Source organism: Aaosphaeria arxii (genome assembly GCF_010015735.1).
Source record: "Aaosphaeria arxii CBS 175.79 unplaced genomic scaffold BU24scaffold_2, whole genome shotgun sequence".
Classification (NCBI taxonomy): domain Eukaryota; kingdom Fungi; phylum Ascomycota; class Dothideomycetes; order Pleosporales; genus Aaosphaeria; species Aaosphaeria arxii.
The window spans coordinates 2,364,882-2,382,740 of NW_022983475.1; the positions used below are offsets into that span (position 1 = coordinate 2,364,882).

The 17,859-nt window shown below is 50.6% G+C and overlaps 2 protein-coding genes across 2 annotated transcripts; both read left to right on the plus strand.

Annotated features, from left to right (window-relative positions):
* Positions 1-87: 87 nt before the first annotated feature.
* On the plus strand, positions 88-1,587 carry BU24DRAFT_118014 (uncharacterized protein). The gene is made up of 2 exons (XM_033520865.1): positions 88-734; positions 815-1,587. The coding sequence occupies exons 1-2, from the start codon at positions 275-277 to the stop codon at positions 1,396-1,398; spliced, it is 1,044 nt and encodes a 347-aa protein (XP_033387687.1). The 5' UTR covers positions 88-274; the 3' UTR covers positions 1,399-1,587.
* A 10,099-nt stretch (positions 1,588-11,686) lies between these two features.
* BU24DRAFT_118098 (uncharacterized protein) lies at positions 11,687-12,658 on the plus strand. The gene is made up of 2 exons (XM_033520866.1): positions 11,687-12,066; positions 12,146-12,658. Exons 1-2 carry the CDS (start codon positions 11,966-11,968, stop codon positions 12,507-12,509), a joined length of 465 nt encoding a protein of 154 aa, XP_033387688.1. The 5' UTR covers positions 11,687-11,965; the 3' UTR covers positions 12,510-12,658.
* Positions 12,659-17,859: the final 5,201 nt, after the last annotated feature.

Sequence of the window (17,859 nt, forward strand, 5' to 3'; positions counted from 1 at the left end):
ATATCCCCAAACTCACCTCCATCTCTTAGCCATCCCAATTTCTCGCCCACTAATCGTCTTCCTCCTTCACTTCTCATATCCACTCTCTTCCAGCCTCCCAACAAATCATCCAACCCACCGACCACACTTTTCTCTCACTCCCCACCTAACCAATCTCCGCTCCCGTCGACCTTCACCCGTCGCCCGTCCCCCCATCCCGCCTCCCCTTAGCCACGCCATATAATCCGCTGCTCCCTTCCACTTCCCTCCATCGTCCTTTCTTCTTCTTCCCGCAATGTTCTTCAAACGCCGTTCTCGCGCTAACAGCTACATCGACAACGACGCGCCAGTCCGCTCGCAATCATACGACGAGTACGAGAAGCGACCTGATTCGTCCTCGCGCGCCAATACCCAGCAGCCCGTCACCTCCCCCACCGAAGAGAAGACAGACATGTACCCACGTCAGCAAGCTCCACAGGAGGCCTTCAATCGCGGCCCCGTACAGAACGGCGGTCACAACTCCATGCCGTCCATGGGAGCAAATGTGCCTGCCCCCTTGAACACAAACTCCGGAATGAAGGCAGAGCCAATGCCAGACCTGCTTGCGCAGGCTTTCAATCAAGCCATCCGCCCATACACGGAGAAGATTGAGCACCTCGAGAGCCAGCTCGCAGAGATGCAGAACTGGGTCGAGCAATTGGAGCAGCAGCGCGCAGAGGTGCACAGCTGGATTGACAAGCGCGGTCTTCGTCCTGGTAAGTTCATGAGCTCCCGTCTCCAAAACAAATAAACAAAATATCTGCGCATATAGTGAAGCTAACAACGATTGCCACAGATGTCCCTCCCTCAATCGCAAAGATCATGGACACCACCACACCCGATGCCGCCGTGACGCTCAATGCCCAACTTGATCGCAAGATCACAATTGTCAACTTTGACCTCCACCGTCTCCAGGACGACCTCAACGACTCCATCTCCTCCGCACACTTCGCTTCCGCCATGCTCAAGTTCCTCCCCGACATCAACCGCCTCTCCCTGCTTCCGACCGGCCCCAGGCATGCCTTCGACCTCGTCCTCAAGCTCGGCGGCAACCTGAACTCGCACGGCGGTCTCGACAGCAGCGACGAAGACGACATCATCGCACGTCGGGACTTCTATAGCAAGTTGGACGATGCCATGGTCGAGGTCGTGAGCAGGCGCTTCAACGAGGGTGAGGAATGGAACGTGTCGCGGGAGATCAAGAGGATCGAGAAGACCGCCACCTACCTGAGGACCTTCGGTGTGGAGCCCTACTTCCCACAGACCCTGGATCTCATGAGGAGGGAGATGGACTTCCAGCAACGCGCAGGTGGTGCGCCTCAGCAGCAACAGCAACAACAAATACCAAACGGACAGGGCACGCCACCGAGGTACCACTAAGCCGAGAGCAAGCCTCTCAAGCTTAGACATTCTGTTCTGAGGATCATATTGCCTTCCATTCTGGACATTTCTCTTTGAATCAGCAGTGAAGCCCACATACCCACTTTGGCTCCTGTTTTCCATCCCACATATTCCCCCATTTGTTCCTTTCTTGCATGTTCTTCTTCTGTTGCCTCCCTGGCCGAGTCTATATTCCTGTTTTTTTTACCAGGGCCCTTCTACTACAAAGTTCGAGGATTGAGAACCAACCATAGGGACATAACGGCTGAGACGTGCGGGAGAAAAACGGGCCCCCCCCCCCCCCTCCCCCCCCAATGACTGTACTTTAATACCAAACGACACGAATCTCCTTTCAGTCTTTTTGTTTCTGCACCTGTTTAACTTGTCGGCATGCTTGGGTCATGCGTTTTGAGGGAGGGGAGAGGAGGGGAATGGATGAGTCTGGTGTTCTTTGTATTTTCTTCTCGGCCCATGTGCGAGCGGAGATCATGAGCAGAATGTGCTGGTCTTTCCCTCCACTCCTTTCCCCAAGGTACGATCATGGATGGTGACAGATTGGGGTTGATTGCATATGGCGTTCAATATCCTGGATTCTGGTGTTCTTCCGTGCTTTCTTTTCGAAAGGTGTGGGATTCACTCACCATGGACCACTGTCCCTTTTCTTGGGGTACATAACATAACAATCATCCATGCGTACATAACGCGCTCGGAAGTAGTAGTATAATAGCGAGTACCCACGAATGGAAAGAAAAGACTTAAGTGCAAGAATGAAAAAAAAGTTCAAATCAAGTACATGTTTGATGTTGCGTGACTGACTCTACTTAATGACACTTTCTCTCTGTACCAGGTATCTACCCTCTTCGATTGATCTGACTTTCGAGTCAGGTGTGTACGTGAGAACAGTCTCCTCCCTCCTCTTTGCTTTTCTCTTGAACAGAGCACACTCACGTACGCTATCTCATCTCTGTCACGCACTGGACTCCCTCTTCTTGCCATCACTACCCCATCCTTCTATCCCATCGCCGCCCCTTCAGCCTCTTCCCCCTCTTCCGTCCTTCAAAGCCCCTGGTCGTAGCAACAACCACTCACCCTCCTTCTCCATCTTCCGTCGATGTAATCCCGGTAGACAGAAGTTTTTTCATGCCTTACTTGACACATAACCATACGCAAGGACAAGGCAAGGACAAAGACATCACAGCCTTAGCACCACGACACAGCCTGGTATGTAATAGTCCAGTAGTTTCACGGTATGTAGATAGAGTGGTGAGATAGGCACGAGCAGAGCGGGTGGAACGTGATGAGGGTGTTAAGGCTACGTACGTTAAGTTTTTCTATGGTAGATGTGATGTTTTCCGGGGAGGTTGGGCTTGAGTGTAATTCGTTTGTGAGCAATAGCTAGGCGGGTAAGTAGGTGTATAGCTTCTTGAGATGGAAGATTGGAAAGTTTGTGAATGTGGCTTTTGTCTCGAGGAGAATTGGAATGAGGGGTTCTTGTCGTTTGATACGGCGATCGAGTTCTGTTTGGGATTGGTTGGATATGCGATTTTGACTGTTCACTAGTTCTTTGGTCGTTGATTAATGAATCGAGGGAATTTCCGTGAATGCTTTTCGTTGTTCTTATGAGTTTCTGTTAAACTGAGTATAAAACTTAATTTTTATATAGTAAATCTTCACAAGACTCAAATTTCTCAAGTTAGAAATTGATCATCGACACCGTTGAAATGAAGGATATAATATTAGTCCTGGTATCCCATATATCAATATTAAATGGACTATTTGTGTCAAGACTTCTATAACCAATACTACTGACTGCAGCATACTGACGACACTACGAACAGTTACCTACAGACTTAAGGTACGATTCTTAAAGTACTAATTGTAAAACCGGATCACATATTCATGGGAACCCACCATGAGTAACGGTAGTACTTGTTTACTACATATCTAGTTTCTGATTAGTTATCAACCTCCATGCTGGAATATGAAAGTAGTATATCAACAAGGGTACAAGTTATGTACCTCTCTTTGCAGAGCTCTAGGCATGGATAGGACTATAGGGTATATTGGTGACGACCTCTGGCACTGTTTCGTGGATCAAGCCTCCCTGAAAACACTCGTCAACTTTTCGCCAGGAGCACCGTGTCAGCGTTCAAGTAGAACGAGCTGGATAACGAAAGAGCTCACCATTAGATACTATACTTGCTGGATTGAAATTTGATTAGTTGATAGTTCTGAAGTTGCACTGACCGAGGCGAGTAGGAGTACAACCATTCAAGATCCAGTGATATAAACTCAAAGAGAAAGTGAAGGTTCACATTTTTCGAGAATGAAGAATTGATATATGCTATCATCATGGTAAAGCTCACTAGATATTCTCTACGGTTATTTTCCGTCTTTGGGGTTTTGGAATGGGCGTGTAATTGGTTTCTATGTTGTACTTTGGATATTACTTTTACGTGGGTTCCACTACGAATAATCGGGCCCATGACAATGGGAGGATGGAGTGCCATTGAATGATCCTGAATGAAATACTACACAGTCCATTCCCATGCCTTGTCACTAAACCGAAAATACTTCTTCCCATACCTACCGTCAATTCTCGTCCCCATTTCCTCCCCTAAACCAATCTTCAAGAACCGGAAGACCGTGACGACAATCCACCAAATCGCACTCCTCTATCTCCACCACTCCCTACAGAGCAACCTCCCACCATCCCACCTCCCCGTTCACAGCTAACGACGAACGACGAATGACTAACCACAAACCTTCAGACACAGATCCCGGCGATTTATCACCACCTACCTTACCTCGCTCTGTCGTCATATCTCCCACTAACTACACAGGGATACACTCAGGAACCGGGTGGTACCAGTGTGATTTTCCCGTTCGGCAATCGGACGGAGATCCGTTGGTGTGGCATGGTTCGACGGACTACGCACGAGCATGGCAGTGACGTTTTACGTGGAGGGCTCTTTTGGAGGAACGTGGCTAGTGGTTGGAAATCCTCTCATGTTTGTCCTTCCGTAGGAGTTGAGAGAGACGTCACGTAAGAGAGGAGAAAGGGAAGGAGACTCGTTCGGAGAGATGTTCTGCGATTGAGATACCATATTGGGATTCATGGGAGGTCTACGTGAAGATTCCAGCGAACTGGCTGGGTGTAATGGGCTATACGTCATTTACGTTCATTGAACTTCTCGTCAATGGGTATCCATGCTTCTGAATGATCGATGGCCGAGTAGCTGGGATGCGCGTAGGTACTTGGTTTTTCGTTTCGTTTTGCTTCTTCATGTGGCGTGGACATACGTGTCTTCGCCGGATCTACAGTACACGCTACAGGCATAAGTTTGTTTCGTTTGGTTTGTTTCTCGTCCCCGTCGCGTGGGCTCTGCTCTTTCTCGCGTCCGAGATATCGGTTCCCGGTTGATCGTTGAGGAAAAGCTTGTTTGGTCGTATCCTTTCGTTTCGATGCTGGGTTTCTACTTAGCTCCTATTGATTTAATGTTTACTACATGTACTTATGGTTTAGTCAATTTTGAATTTCTTTTAATCACCGAATTCTGTCGAGAACGAGAAAGACGACGACGATATTACCCACGCCTACTTCGTTGCTCATATTCGGCCAGGGCGATGGTGGTCTCCGCCTTCTTCTTCATAGCTTATCCAACATCGTAGCCTCTCCGTGTTGGTGTGCCAAACCACCCACAGGCTCTAGACATAGAAACCCGTCTATCATTACGGGAATTGGTACCTCGCAAGGGTGTACACATGTACACCACGCGTGGTCGTTCTGACCCACGCCTTCTTCGCTCGCTCGCCGGTACAAGTGCATACATGAATACGAGCTCGCCTCCTCGGGGTTCGGGAATCGAAAAACAAGGCGAATTTTTAGTAACATGCATGTCGATTCGATAATTACGAGGATAATTGAGAAGATAGCAGGGGACATGAAGTTCCACTCCTGAATATTGGGAAGGTTGCTTTGGGTGTTGGAGCTGGTGCGTGGGCGGCGGATGCGTGGTGGTCTGTGATGAGGTGTAGATGCATGTACGATAATGGATTCGCGTGCAAGATGGTCCGAGGGAAGAAGGATGATGACGGGGATGTTGGAACCGTTCTGTGCTGGTGTTTAACTAATTATACATTATGAAACAGGTTGTTGCGAAATCTCAAGTGCGTTGTCTGCTCTATAGCTAACCTTTTTCTCTTCTATCAAGTACTAGTTATGCAATGAACAAGTTGATATGGAAGAATAATTTTGATAGACTCTACAACAACCAAAAAAACTTGCAATAATCAGTATTCATTGTACTCCTAATCACATATGCATATAAATATAATAAATAGATCATAACATCATATTCCATCCATTGATTCAGATATAAGCCCAACCAAACAATTAACCCAAAGTCCCCATAACCCATACCCACAGCAAAACCCTCACATCAAACCCACATACAGACCCATATCGCGAACCGGTAAATCCTAAAACGTTCGATTATTACACAGACCGACCGACGGACTCGAACCCAACTACCCTCACCATCAACCACCCCAATCTGTCAACGGAAACGGGCTCCTGCAGGTCCCAACCCAGCCTCACAGCCAGCCCGCCTTACCTTACCTTACTATACCCTCAACTCCCGGCCGAAGTAAACCCTGGACTGTTCCTGTCAGACTGACCAGGTAAACGCACCAACGCCCCACGTCGTTCGTTGTCGTTGAGGCTCAAACTACGTGTCTGTGTCTGTGTAGGGGTCCTGAATCGGACTGTCATGGTGAGAAGGGACGCACGTGGGAAAGTGAGATGGGTGGCAAGGCGAGGTTTTTCGACTAGCTGGGTAGGGTAGGAGTGGTGTGTATTATTGTCCGGATGGATTATTTGTCTGTTGGTGGCTTGGGATGGGCGTGGTGATGATCGTGTGTGTTGGGTGGGCGGGGCGTATCTTGCGAGGGGAGGTGAGACTTAAGCCCTTGGGAGATGGCGGTGATGGGGTTATTGGGTCTTTTGGGATGTAGGTATTGTTTTATGTAACTGATAGAAAAGCAGATGGGGACGTTTGGCAGATTGGAAGTATCTATGTTTGTGAATGCTTATTTTGTAATTTTACTATAATTTCCCTTGACCATAGATGCGACCGTCTGGCGAAGACTGGTTTTTAATCAAATTATAGAAACGTCAAAGAGGATCGATCTTACAATTGAAAATTCGCCATTACACCTAAAAGATCCATAATCCATGAATCGATCCTTCATCAAGTCTCCGTCCCAATACCATCGTTGCAGGATCACTAACAACCGGGCGAAAAGAACCTCCAACTCCAGCCCAAAAAACACTCCTTCGACACCGGCCCCCAAAACACTAATTCCCACCACAAGGATTCCAAATCCCCATATTCCCACCAAGGAAAAGTTCCTTCAGGACGTCCCAAACCTCAGCCTCGAAAAAAGCGAAAGCGTATTAAATTCTCACATCACGAAATCTTACGCGCCCTACACTCTCTTGGCGAAGCCCGTAGTGAAGATGAATGATGACGATGGCGTTCTTAATGTATTGTTGTCAATTTCCACATGGGGTGCTTCTGACGAGAGCTGATGGGGATAGATCGAGAAATCTGCGTTCTATTGCCGCCGTCGTAGTAGCAGTGTGGGTAGATGAGGGTTAAGCCTTGCACGTAGATACGAGGCGAAGAGTTTGGAGATCGTAGTTCAGCGTTTACAACATCAGCGACAGTCCATACTTGGTCGTAACTAACCACCAACTATCAAGCAGTGCATCCACCAATATTTCTTACTTCCTTCATAATACCATTGTTGATTAGTTAATTGATCAACGAACGATACCGAGAACCAGGTTGCTAACTTGGCCCCCCATCCCTTCCGTCCTCTCTCTACCCTCCCTACACATCCAGCATCACGTCGTAGTCATTGTCGAAACAATAGGCCAATTGACAGGAACCCGCAAACAGTGTATCTTTTTTTCAACAGTATCACCGTAAATCTCTAGTTCACCCAATTGAACGTGTGTATGTACTATAATCCGCGCCTTTGATCGACGTCACCTCGACTCTCTAGATACCAGGTACTTAGGTACCCATCTCACATACATCATGTAGTATGTACGCACACATTACCGAATTCAGCACAGCACATCTAATTGAACCCATGGCACCGTTAACATTAGTCTCCGTACATGTGTGTGCGCGTGCACCCTCACGTCCTATACCCGCGAAGAGAAAATGTCCGTTTGCGTCGAACGAGCGGCGGGAGGATGGATCGTCAGGCAAATGGTCTCTATCCATCCTATCTCATCTATTCTACGTGCGTGCTGCAGTCCGGTGCGGAGAAGGAAGGAACGAGGAGGGAGGGAGGCAGGCGACGGACTGGAGTGAGTGCGTGGTTCGTTTGTTTCATGCATGGCTTGCCTGGTTGTTTTATTGTCTGACGGAGTGAGGGAGTGGGTGAGTGCCTGACGGGGTGAACGCCGACGGTGGTGGATGGATGGATGGGCGGAGGCGACTCGTCGGTAGGGTTTTCATTTTCTTGTGGGGTTTGGTTGTGTAAACTATTTTTTTGTATGTAGGTATGTATGTACGGAGTATGGGATGGTGAGTATACATGCTTTGCTTTGACGTTGAAGAGGAACCGTGATATCAACTTCCACCACCATCCACATACCATCTACCATCTCCCCTCATGCCTCCTAACTACCTCGCCCTCTAGAACAAAATATACCATACCATCCCATCCAATAAACAAAACACGCACATACATAGACAGTCACTCCTGCAGAAAACGCAGGCAAAAACCCCAACAAGATAACCCTCACCTCGCTTCGCTTCGCTTTCGTCCCATCACAAAACGCATGGCTTACATCGTCCCGCGACGCGCGAGGCGACGGACATCTACGGGCGACCCGACCTGACCTTTCCTGCGTCCCTCCGGCGCGCCTGATATCGGGGTTTTTTCTCGCTGCGTTTATGAGGCGAGGACGGAGTAGTTTTCTATTTTATCCGGCATGGAAACGGTGCAGCATAGTGATAAGGACGGTGATATGATATGCGTGAGTATTGTCCATCGAGAAGGTACTGTGTTGGTTCTTTCACTCCTACATGCAGAAGAGAGGGTTGGGTGGGGCCGACGCCAAGGTGTACATTCACTCTCACGACTTCTCTCGTGTGCTGCATGTCTTCTCGCGCGCAAGAAAGAATCTAACCCTTCCTTCATTCTTCTTTCGAAGACAAAAGTCCCCGTCACTTCAAACCTTTTTCATAAAAGTAAACTATCGAAATGTCAAACCAAACCAAACCAAACCCAAACCCAGCCTCACGAGTCACTGTAGGCGGGTGTAGTCTAGTTTCGAACCAAAATGTATACATAGATATCTAAAGATTTAAAAAAAACTCCCCAAAAATAGCCCAAACGCTCTTCCTTTCTCTCCAAGCTTCAAACTCCCATGTGACTTCTCTATTTTTTTTTTCCTTTTCAATAGATCCAAAACTTGAAGGTTTCAAAACAACAAATTCGATAGTTCCAAAACCTCAATTGCGATAGACCTTGAAAGGGAAAAAGGGAGGGTTAAAGGTTAAATGCGGTTTATTGGGAAACCTTTAGCGAGTATTGTAGTCGGTCATGCGCATATAGGGAGGTGATGTGAAACGATAGTTAGTTCTTGAATGTTGTTTGGTTCTGTTTTCAGGTTCTGTTTTCAGGTGAAGTTTTAGGTGGAGTTGTAGGTTGGGTGTAGGTTGGGTGTAGCGTAGCGTAGTGTAGCGCTATGTAGAAGGTTTGAACTATGTAGTGGTTGTGGAAGACAAGGCTGGCATGTATATCCGTTTAAGTTTGACAGTGTTGGTGAATGTAGGTAGGCACGTCTGGATGTGTATTGAATCGTGTCGCGACGACGATAGTGTTGCGGATTGATACGATACTGAGATACTCCGGGTATCTTGTGCGCATATACGTTTCGATGTGCGATAGGAACATGTCCCGTCTCTAGGTATACTCGATACACAGTATACTCCATACTCTGTAGCTATCGATCATCACCAACCAGTGTCCATCTACTCCGCCATCTAGGTACCTTCCGACCAATCTACCCCAAACCGGCACATCTCCCCAACCACGGAAGCACACCTGGTGCTGAAACTCCCTCCCACCTTCCAGAAACCCTCCTCTCCTCACTCATTCTTCTATCGGAATCTACTCCGTGCGAGTTGCACACACACAGTCGCACAGTTACACCCACTCACCTACCGCAAGTAAGGTAACTAGGCAAGCAGGTAGTCTAGACTTGAAAGATGTGCAACAGTGCAAGGCTACCTTTCCTAGTTCCTGGGGGATGCGAGACGGGGAGATTATGAAGGGGGCGGCGGTGGCTAGGAATTGAAACAATGGGCCAGTGGGTAGTGGACCGAGGAATGCTAAGTGCCGATTTTATTGGACTTCCACGGCTATGACGAAATGGGCCGACTGGTAGTTCACTCCATAGCGAGGAAGAGAATTGTTAGGTGAGGTTAGAATGGGATGATTTTGTACACAGTATGCATGCGATGGGCGATGTAGCATCGCGAACTATTGAGTGCATTGGATGCGAGTAATGAAGCTGGGTTTGTGGCTAGTTCTCTCGAGTTTGAGGCGTTGGCGCAGGGTGATCATAGATGTCACGGAAGGTCGTACTCGTACCTACGTACAGTTACGAGCACCTACTCGGTGTGTAAGAGTTTGATAATTCCCTAGGTAAGTCGACCGAAGCAGAAAAGAAAAAGAAAGAAAAGCGATGGTCCTGCATTTGGAGAATTGTGTTTGACAATTAACCGGCAAGGTCGTTAGATTGGGATCGAACATCGCAATAATGTGAGCATAAGGCCTCTCTACCTGGAGTCCAACCCCCCCTTCTTTTCGGTGTCTTTTCTGGTGATTTGGAGGACTAGGCGGGATTAGGATATGGCGTGGTGTCAGTTAGGACTGGGGAGATTTTTTGGAATTGCATTGAGAGGATGGACACGAGGATGGGTGATGTGGATTAATGAACGAGCGAACGAACGAATGAGATGTTTTGCTGTTTGATTGTTTTAATCAAAAGGGATCTGCCGTTAAGAGACTCGAGTGGTGGCTGTGAGGAGGGCAGCATTGACGAGCGGCAATCGGCATATTACGCACTGCTAAGTAGACTAGGTAACTAGGAGAGTAATGGGCAACGGTTCAGATCAGTTCAGTCCACGAGTGAGGGGGATCATTGATGATTCTTGTCGTTGTTAATGTTAGTTGATCCGATTAAGGTCCTTTTGGTGTTGATATGATTATTGCAACCAATTAATAGTAAAAACCGGCGGAGTGCCTGAGGGCAGAGGATGGTGGATGGTGGAGGGCGGTTGATGATGGCAGATTACTGGATGCGTGTAATGTATACCAAGGCCAAGGGAGGCTCAGCGCAATGGTATTTGATTTTACGTCCGCCTTGCGTACGCGCATATGTGCGTGTATCGTACGGGAAGGTCACCGTAGGTACGGAGTATAATACACAGTAATAATCATAACACGAGTTGGTTGATTGATGGATGATGACGGGGATGGAGACTTGACAGATGCAAACGGCGGGAAGGAAATGATGGATACTTGGATAATACTTGGTACGGGGAATAGAGCAGTGGATCGGTGAAATTATGGCAGCGGGGACCAGTGGGAAGGAGGGGAAATGCGTAATTGAAGGACGAGGACAATCAAAAGATTATGATTAATTTATGAGAGCAGTGGAGAATGGATGGCTGATTATTGCTGATAGCTGATTGCTGATGATGGATGATGTTGGCCTGTTGTTGGTGGCCTCGCGATAATTACGGTATTATCCTTTTGCCTTATTCTTCTTAATTCGTATGTATTGTTTCTTGTTCTTGTTCTTGTTCTTGTTCTTGTTCTTGTTCTGTTCTGTTCTGTTCTGTTCTTCTCTGCCTTGGGTCTGCGTCGTCTGCGTATGTGTTTGCCATGCCCATGCCCATGCCCATGTCCCCATGCAATCTCTCAACTCGCCCTGATTGGATGGAAACTTCCCGGGCGCTACCTCCCCCACCAGCCCAGCGTCGACCACCGACTATCAACCGTCGGCCGTCGACTGTAGGTAGTCTGTAGTCTGTAGTCTGTAGTCTGTAGTCTGTAGTCTGTAGTCTGTAGTCTGTAGTCTGTAGTCTGTCCACCGTCGTCCTCCACTGCCCACGTACCTCGTACCAAACAACTCCAAGCACCAAGACAATTTCGCCCAGCTCGTCACCTTTCGCTACCAACCTTTCAACATCGTTAAGTCGTCCAAGAGGGTGCGACAAGTTTGGTACCCGACCCAGCGCGGAAAGGAATGACGCGCGCAGTTGGTGTTATTTGTTTGTTTGTTTGTTTGTTAGCAGAACGCGATGCCACATACCAGCTGTTTCCCATGCCCGTGGGAGCAAAGTCGAGAACACCTGATCCGCGACACTAGGCCATGTGCGTTAGGGGTGTGAGCAAAAAAGCTACGATTGTCGGGGCAGGAAAATGTGGGAAATGTTCCTAGAATTGCGACAGAAAAGTAAAACAGATTATGAGTGGACGGGCCAGGTATTGCCTGCCTGTGTGCGTGTGTGCGTGTGTGCGTGTGTGCGCGCGCGTGTGTGTGAGAAGGGCGAGGAGACCAGACGAGAGGCAAGTGGAGAACAATTTAATTTTACACTCTTCCTACTGTTAGTCTTTGGTCTACCCAGTCTGCTAACAACTTAGACAGGGGAAAAGTTACATGGGCCGTTCTATTAATCACTGTATGGCCAGGGTGCATCCTTGTCTACAAAACTCAGCCATCGTTACTAGCAACTCTAGTCACTCCTAGTTACCCACACCTTCGCCCAACACCCAACATCCAACACAGCAAACCACTTAGTACTGAACAGCACAGCATCCAACTGCCCATCTCTGCATTACGAGTACAACCGCAACTGGAGAGAGGGTCTTCTGCTTACTTTCAAAGCAACTACCCGTACGCACTCACTCTGCAAGTACTCCGTAACACATCTGGCCGTGGCCAGGAATTCACCCAGGACCTCCCCTGCATCCGATGCGCCGTGTATCACCTAGTCAAGACTCAGGACTGAAGGGGACAAGGGTATCAGGGGAGGCAAGCAAGCCCCATCCCTCATTTCAATAATCTATTTCACCACTCCTGGCCTGGCCTGGCCTGCCTGGCCTTGGTCATGGTCCTGGCCTGCTTCCTCCCGCCGTGTCCAACAAACACAAATTGATACGATCTGCGCTTTTTAATCTACTCAAATTATGAGTGCGCATCGTATGGTATGTCGTTGGTAGAATGGAACACTCGTTCATTACAAGTCAAGAGTCAAGACTCAATACAGTCCAATGCGACATTCAAGAGCTATGAACCCCAGCTAAGGCTACGATGAGATACTTACACAGTACACAATATTGAAAAGCAGGAGGTGTTTATGGCTCAAACGAGGACCGTGACTCTGTTCAGAGTTACTGTGTAGTCTGTGTGTGTGTGTGTGTGTGTGTGTGTGTGTGCAAGGTACAGGAGGGCTGCAGATAGATGATAGAGGAATCTCTACTCTAATTCCGCACCCTTGCACGACTCTCGCAGCTCGTTCGACTGTTGCACACATACCCGTCTGTATCCATCCAGTAGCAAGTTATGGTGGTACTGCGTGTTTGGTGAGGGAGTGCACAGAGCAAGAGTTAATTACCATCTACTCCGTACTCTTAGAGTCTAGGTAGAGAGACAATGGAGCTGTTCGTTACAGTGTACAGTACAAGTAGCAGTTGTAGACGCCATTCCTGATTGAATAGGCCCGAGTCCCGTACCCGCCGCGTTGCCCTGAACCATCCCGTCTTTGGTCTCCCGCCGCCATCCACCCATGACCCATCCATGATCCATCCCTAGTCAATTCTTGTCATTCACCTTCACACACACTGTATTGTACACACACCTTGTCCTGTCCTCAATCCTCCAGGTCATCCTCCAGGTCATCCTCTTCTTCCTGCCCTGCCTCCAGCCTCCAGGCCTCTTCTCCCTCCCCTGGTTACTGATACTTACCGGCGTCCACTGTCGACCTAACCCATTCCCTCCCAGGTCTGAACTGAACTTGGCTTGCGCATCCACCAACACACCAGAAAAGGTGTTCCCTACCCTAATTAGCACAAGCACACTACTAACCTTAACCACTGCGCTTCGCCGCCTATCCCGTCCTATCCCCATCTCATCCCATCTCACCACCACTACCACCACCACCACCACCACCACCACACCCCCTACCCTCCTCTACTCCTCCTTGCCAACTCTAATCTACTCTTCTACTCTCTTCCTCTCTCCTACTCCTCCTCTCCTCTTCTTCTTCTTCTTCTTCTCTTCTCTCTCCCCGCCGCCGCCGTTGTCGACAATATCTCCACAGGATACAAGCACTGCCATCGACACTCTTCGCAGTCGCTCCCTCCTTTCCTCCCATCGCCGTCGCAGCCTCCCTACCTTCCCTCGCCCGTCCCATCCCTTTCCTTGACACCTACGGTCTCATCCTTCCAAAGTCGCCTCACGACTCCCGACGACCTCACGCTCCTTGCTCACGTCTCGCTCGAATCACGACCTCTCCTTTCGTATTCGACTCGATTCCGATTCCGATTCAAATCCAGCCCTTTTGCGCTTTGCATCCCGACCGTTGTTTGCCCAACGTCGACGTCGCTCGTTATCGTCATTCTTTCAGCAGAACACATCGTTTCACGAACCTGCCAGTCAGCCTCTCAGCCTCCGCCTGCTGATCCAGTCACGACGTTCGCCTACCGATCCTAGGGAAACAAAGGTCCATACCTGCGCCCTGTCTTCCCGCGATCCCTTTGTCAACACCACCAAGGAACGCGACGCCTCCCCCAACCACCATTTCCCACTGGATCTCTTTGAACGGTCGAACGCCTGCCTGCCTGCCTGCCTGCGTTGAACGTGCCACTGCAAGAATAGAAACGTCCGTCGTCGCTAGGAAGACAATGTCGACATAGGGTCGGAACATTGCACACACATTGGAACTCTGTCTTTTGCTTCTGCATAGAGCTTTGTTCTTTACTTTCTAGCTGCTCTGACAGTCTAGTAAGTCTACCTATCCACCATCTACCTATCTCCTCACCCATCTACCTACCCATTCTCCAAATGACGAATCCTACGGGCCCGCTCTCACGTTCAATTCGTCTTTTGGCATCTACTGACTGGCATGTTGCTGCAGGTCCATTCTTTTACATCTTTATCCCTTGATTCGTCAAGTACACACTCGTTTACAACCTACCCTGACTGTATGTTCTGTCGATCTTCACGTATCCACGCGAATACTGATGCTTGTAGATCCCCGAACCCCAAAGCGTGGTTCTGTTTGCCCGGAGATTTTATTAGGAATTACTATAGTGGTGAATATTAATATACAACATGGCTCGATCAACGACAGTCTGGGCTGCCGCCCTCATGCTCGCCAGCATGTCCGGCTCTGGCAACATCTTGACGACAGCAGAGGCGATGCCTGCACCCGGCCCTCAGCAGACCGCAGAGCGCCCGCGATACTACTTCCCTCGACAGGTCAAGCGCCAGATTGTTACCAACAGCACTGCGCCACCGATCGCAACCGAGTCGTCGACCTCTTCGTCTTCTACTTCGAACATCGAATCGCGCCAGACAAGGGATCTGCCTTCCTTCTGGGAATCGCTCTTCTCTTCGAACAAGGACTCTTCCTCGTCGTCGTCCGTGATCATCGACATTCCGACCACCACGGCTGCCACAGTTGAAAGCACCACTCCCCCGATTCCCAACCTCCCCGTCATTGGAACAGGCGATCTGAGCTCCACGTCGGCATTGCTCCCTCCGCCTCCCCCGGCCTCGTCGAGCACTCCGGCCGAGGAGATCTTCCCGCCCTCCCAGGAGCCCAGCCAGACTCCCAGCGAGACCTCGACACCAATTGAGGTTGGCACCACTCCAGGATTCCCCACGCGTCCTATTGAGCCCACGAGCGCACCGGCACAGAGCAGCACCTCGGAGGAACAGCCCGAGCTCCCCCTCCCTCTCCCGACAGGCTCCACTGGAGGTCTCCCCTCTGAGATCATTCTTCCCACCGGGTCTGGCATTACCGTTCCAGGACCAGCTCTTCCCACGACGACCTTGGCGCAAGTCAGCTCTCCCGAGGAGGAGCCCCTCCCGTCCACCACTTCCTTTGCTGGTTTCCCCACGGCTCCTTCCGAGACTCCTTCCGAGACTCCTTCCGAGACTCCAGTTGCTCCTTCTTCGAGCCGCGGTATTCTCCCCATCATTCCCCTGCCCTCGACAGGAGGAATCATTCCCTCGGTGCTCCCTCTGCCTACCACCAGCGACATCGTACCCTCTGCGACCCCTGAGCCATCAGAGACCCCCGAGCCATCCCAGACTCCCCAGCCAGCGACCAGCGATCCTCTCCCGCCAATCATTCCTCTGCCTTCGACCGGCGGTATCATCCCTTCGGTACTTCCTCTCCCTTCCACAGGCGGAGTGATTCCCACCGAGCTTCCTTTGCCATCTCCTTCCCAGGCCTCGACTGGCGTTTTGCCCCCGATCATTGTCCTGCCCACGACTAGCGCCGAGCCCTCTGAGCCTGTCGTCATTCCATCGTCCACTGGCATCTTGGTCGGAATCACCACCGCTTTGGGTACCGGAGAGACGAATGCCCCTACTCCAACTCCCCTCATTCCTCTCCCTATCCCCACTTCCGAGAGCAAGTCTGATCCATTCGCCTTCCCTATTTCGTCGACGCTCTTGGACCCCAGCGGCGTTACCAACCCCGTGCCTGGACCTACTGCCCCTACTACGACCGAGGGAATCATCCCCATCCTTCCCACTCAGATCTCGAGCGCGGTCTCCGCCATCGAAAGCAACATTGAGAGCTTGGTTTCCTCGGCCGCCAGCGAATTGCCTACTCCTATCCCTGATCTGCCGAGCGTCATCTCCAGCATTGCCTCGAGCGTGGCCACCGATCTTCCCTCTCTGGTCTCTAGCAGCTTTGTAGCACCAACCGGCACTGCACCTGTGCCTTCTGACCCCATTGGCCCAATCCTGTCCAGCATTCAGTCTTCTCTCGAGACTGCCATCTCCACGCTCCTGCCTACCCCGACCACCGACGTTGTGCCCACTGGCGTCCCCAGCGGAATCACCGGACCCGGAACTGGTGTCCCATTGACCACTGAGACCTCGATCGACCTGCCTTTGCCATCAGAGACACGAAGCAGCATCAGCGTGCCAACTACGGATGTGCCGACTGTGCTCCCCTCTACCACTTCGGGTGTTCTTCCCCCTACGCCCACTGGAAGCGGAATCACTGGCCCGCCAACCGGTGTATCGACCGTCCCGACCGACCTCCCTTCGTCGCTTCCTTCGTCGATCCCCACATCCGAGGAGCCGGTGTCCAGTCTCCCAACCGTGTCGACAGATCTCCCTACCATCGTGCCCACGCTCTCATCGAATGCTACGATCGATCTGCCTACTGGCCCTACCACGACCAACCCAACGGCTCCGATCACCACCGGCTCGGTGGACGTCACTACCTCCGTGCCCACGCTGGCTCCTTCCGAGACTCCCTCAACCTCGAGCCTGGAGATCTCCTTCACCCCCCCGTCCTCGCTTCCTTCCAAACCCACTAGCGTGCCCCCGGTCTCTGTCATCCCCACTGCAACGAACACCGAGACGACTTTCGCCGTCGGATCGACTGCAATCATTGCTGAGCCCACCGACTCGCCTTCGCCTTCTCCCGTCGCGACCACCATTCCTTCGGAGCTCCCCAAGATGATCACCCCTCCCGGTGGTCTGCAGAAGGCTGACCCTAGCAAGTTCGCGGGACAGATTGGATTCAAGTGGCCCCTCAACTACCCATTCATCGTCAGGAGTGACGGCGGTAACCAGATCTTCAACTACCTGCCCATTGCCATCGCAGATGCTCTCAACATCACCCGTGAGGAGGTTGTCATGCTCGGCCTTAAGCCGTACGATACTCTCCAGTACTCCGGCTTCATCACCACTTTGGCTCTTTTCCAGATTCCCTCGGATCTCGTCAACAACCTGAAGAACCAGCTCCGCACTCCCACTGATCCTTTCTGGAACAACGAGCAGCAGATCGTCAACCAGTTGACCGAGTTGATCAACACGGCCATTCCTTTGGAGGGCGGTACCATCATTGGTGATGGCACGCAGACTGCGCCTGGCAGCCCCGAAGCCTCTTCCTCCAACACTGTCGAGAATGGTGGCGCCATGGGAGGTGACATTGGTGGAAGCCGCAAGGTCAACCCGACTAGCGCCGGTATCGCTACTGGTGCCGTCATGGGAGCCATCGCCTACGGTGCCGCCATGTTCTTCGTTGCCCGCAGGTACCGAAACAAGAAGATGCGCCACCAGCGAACAAGCTCTGTCCCCAGCACCAGCCGCTACACCTACGGATCCAT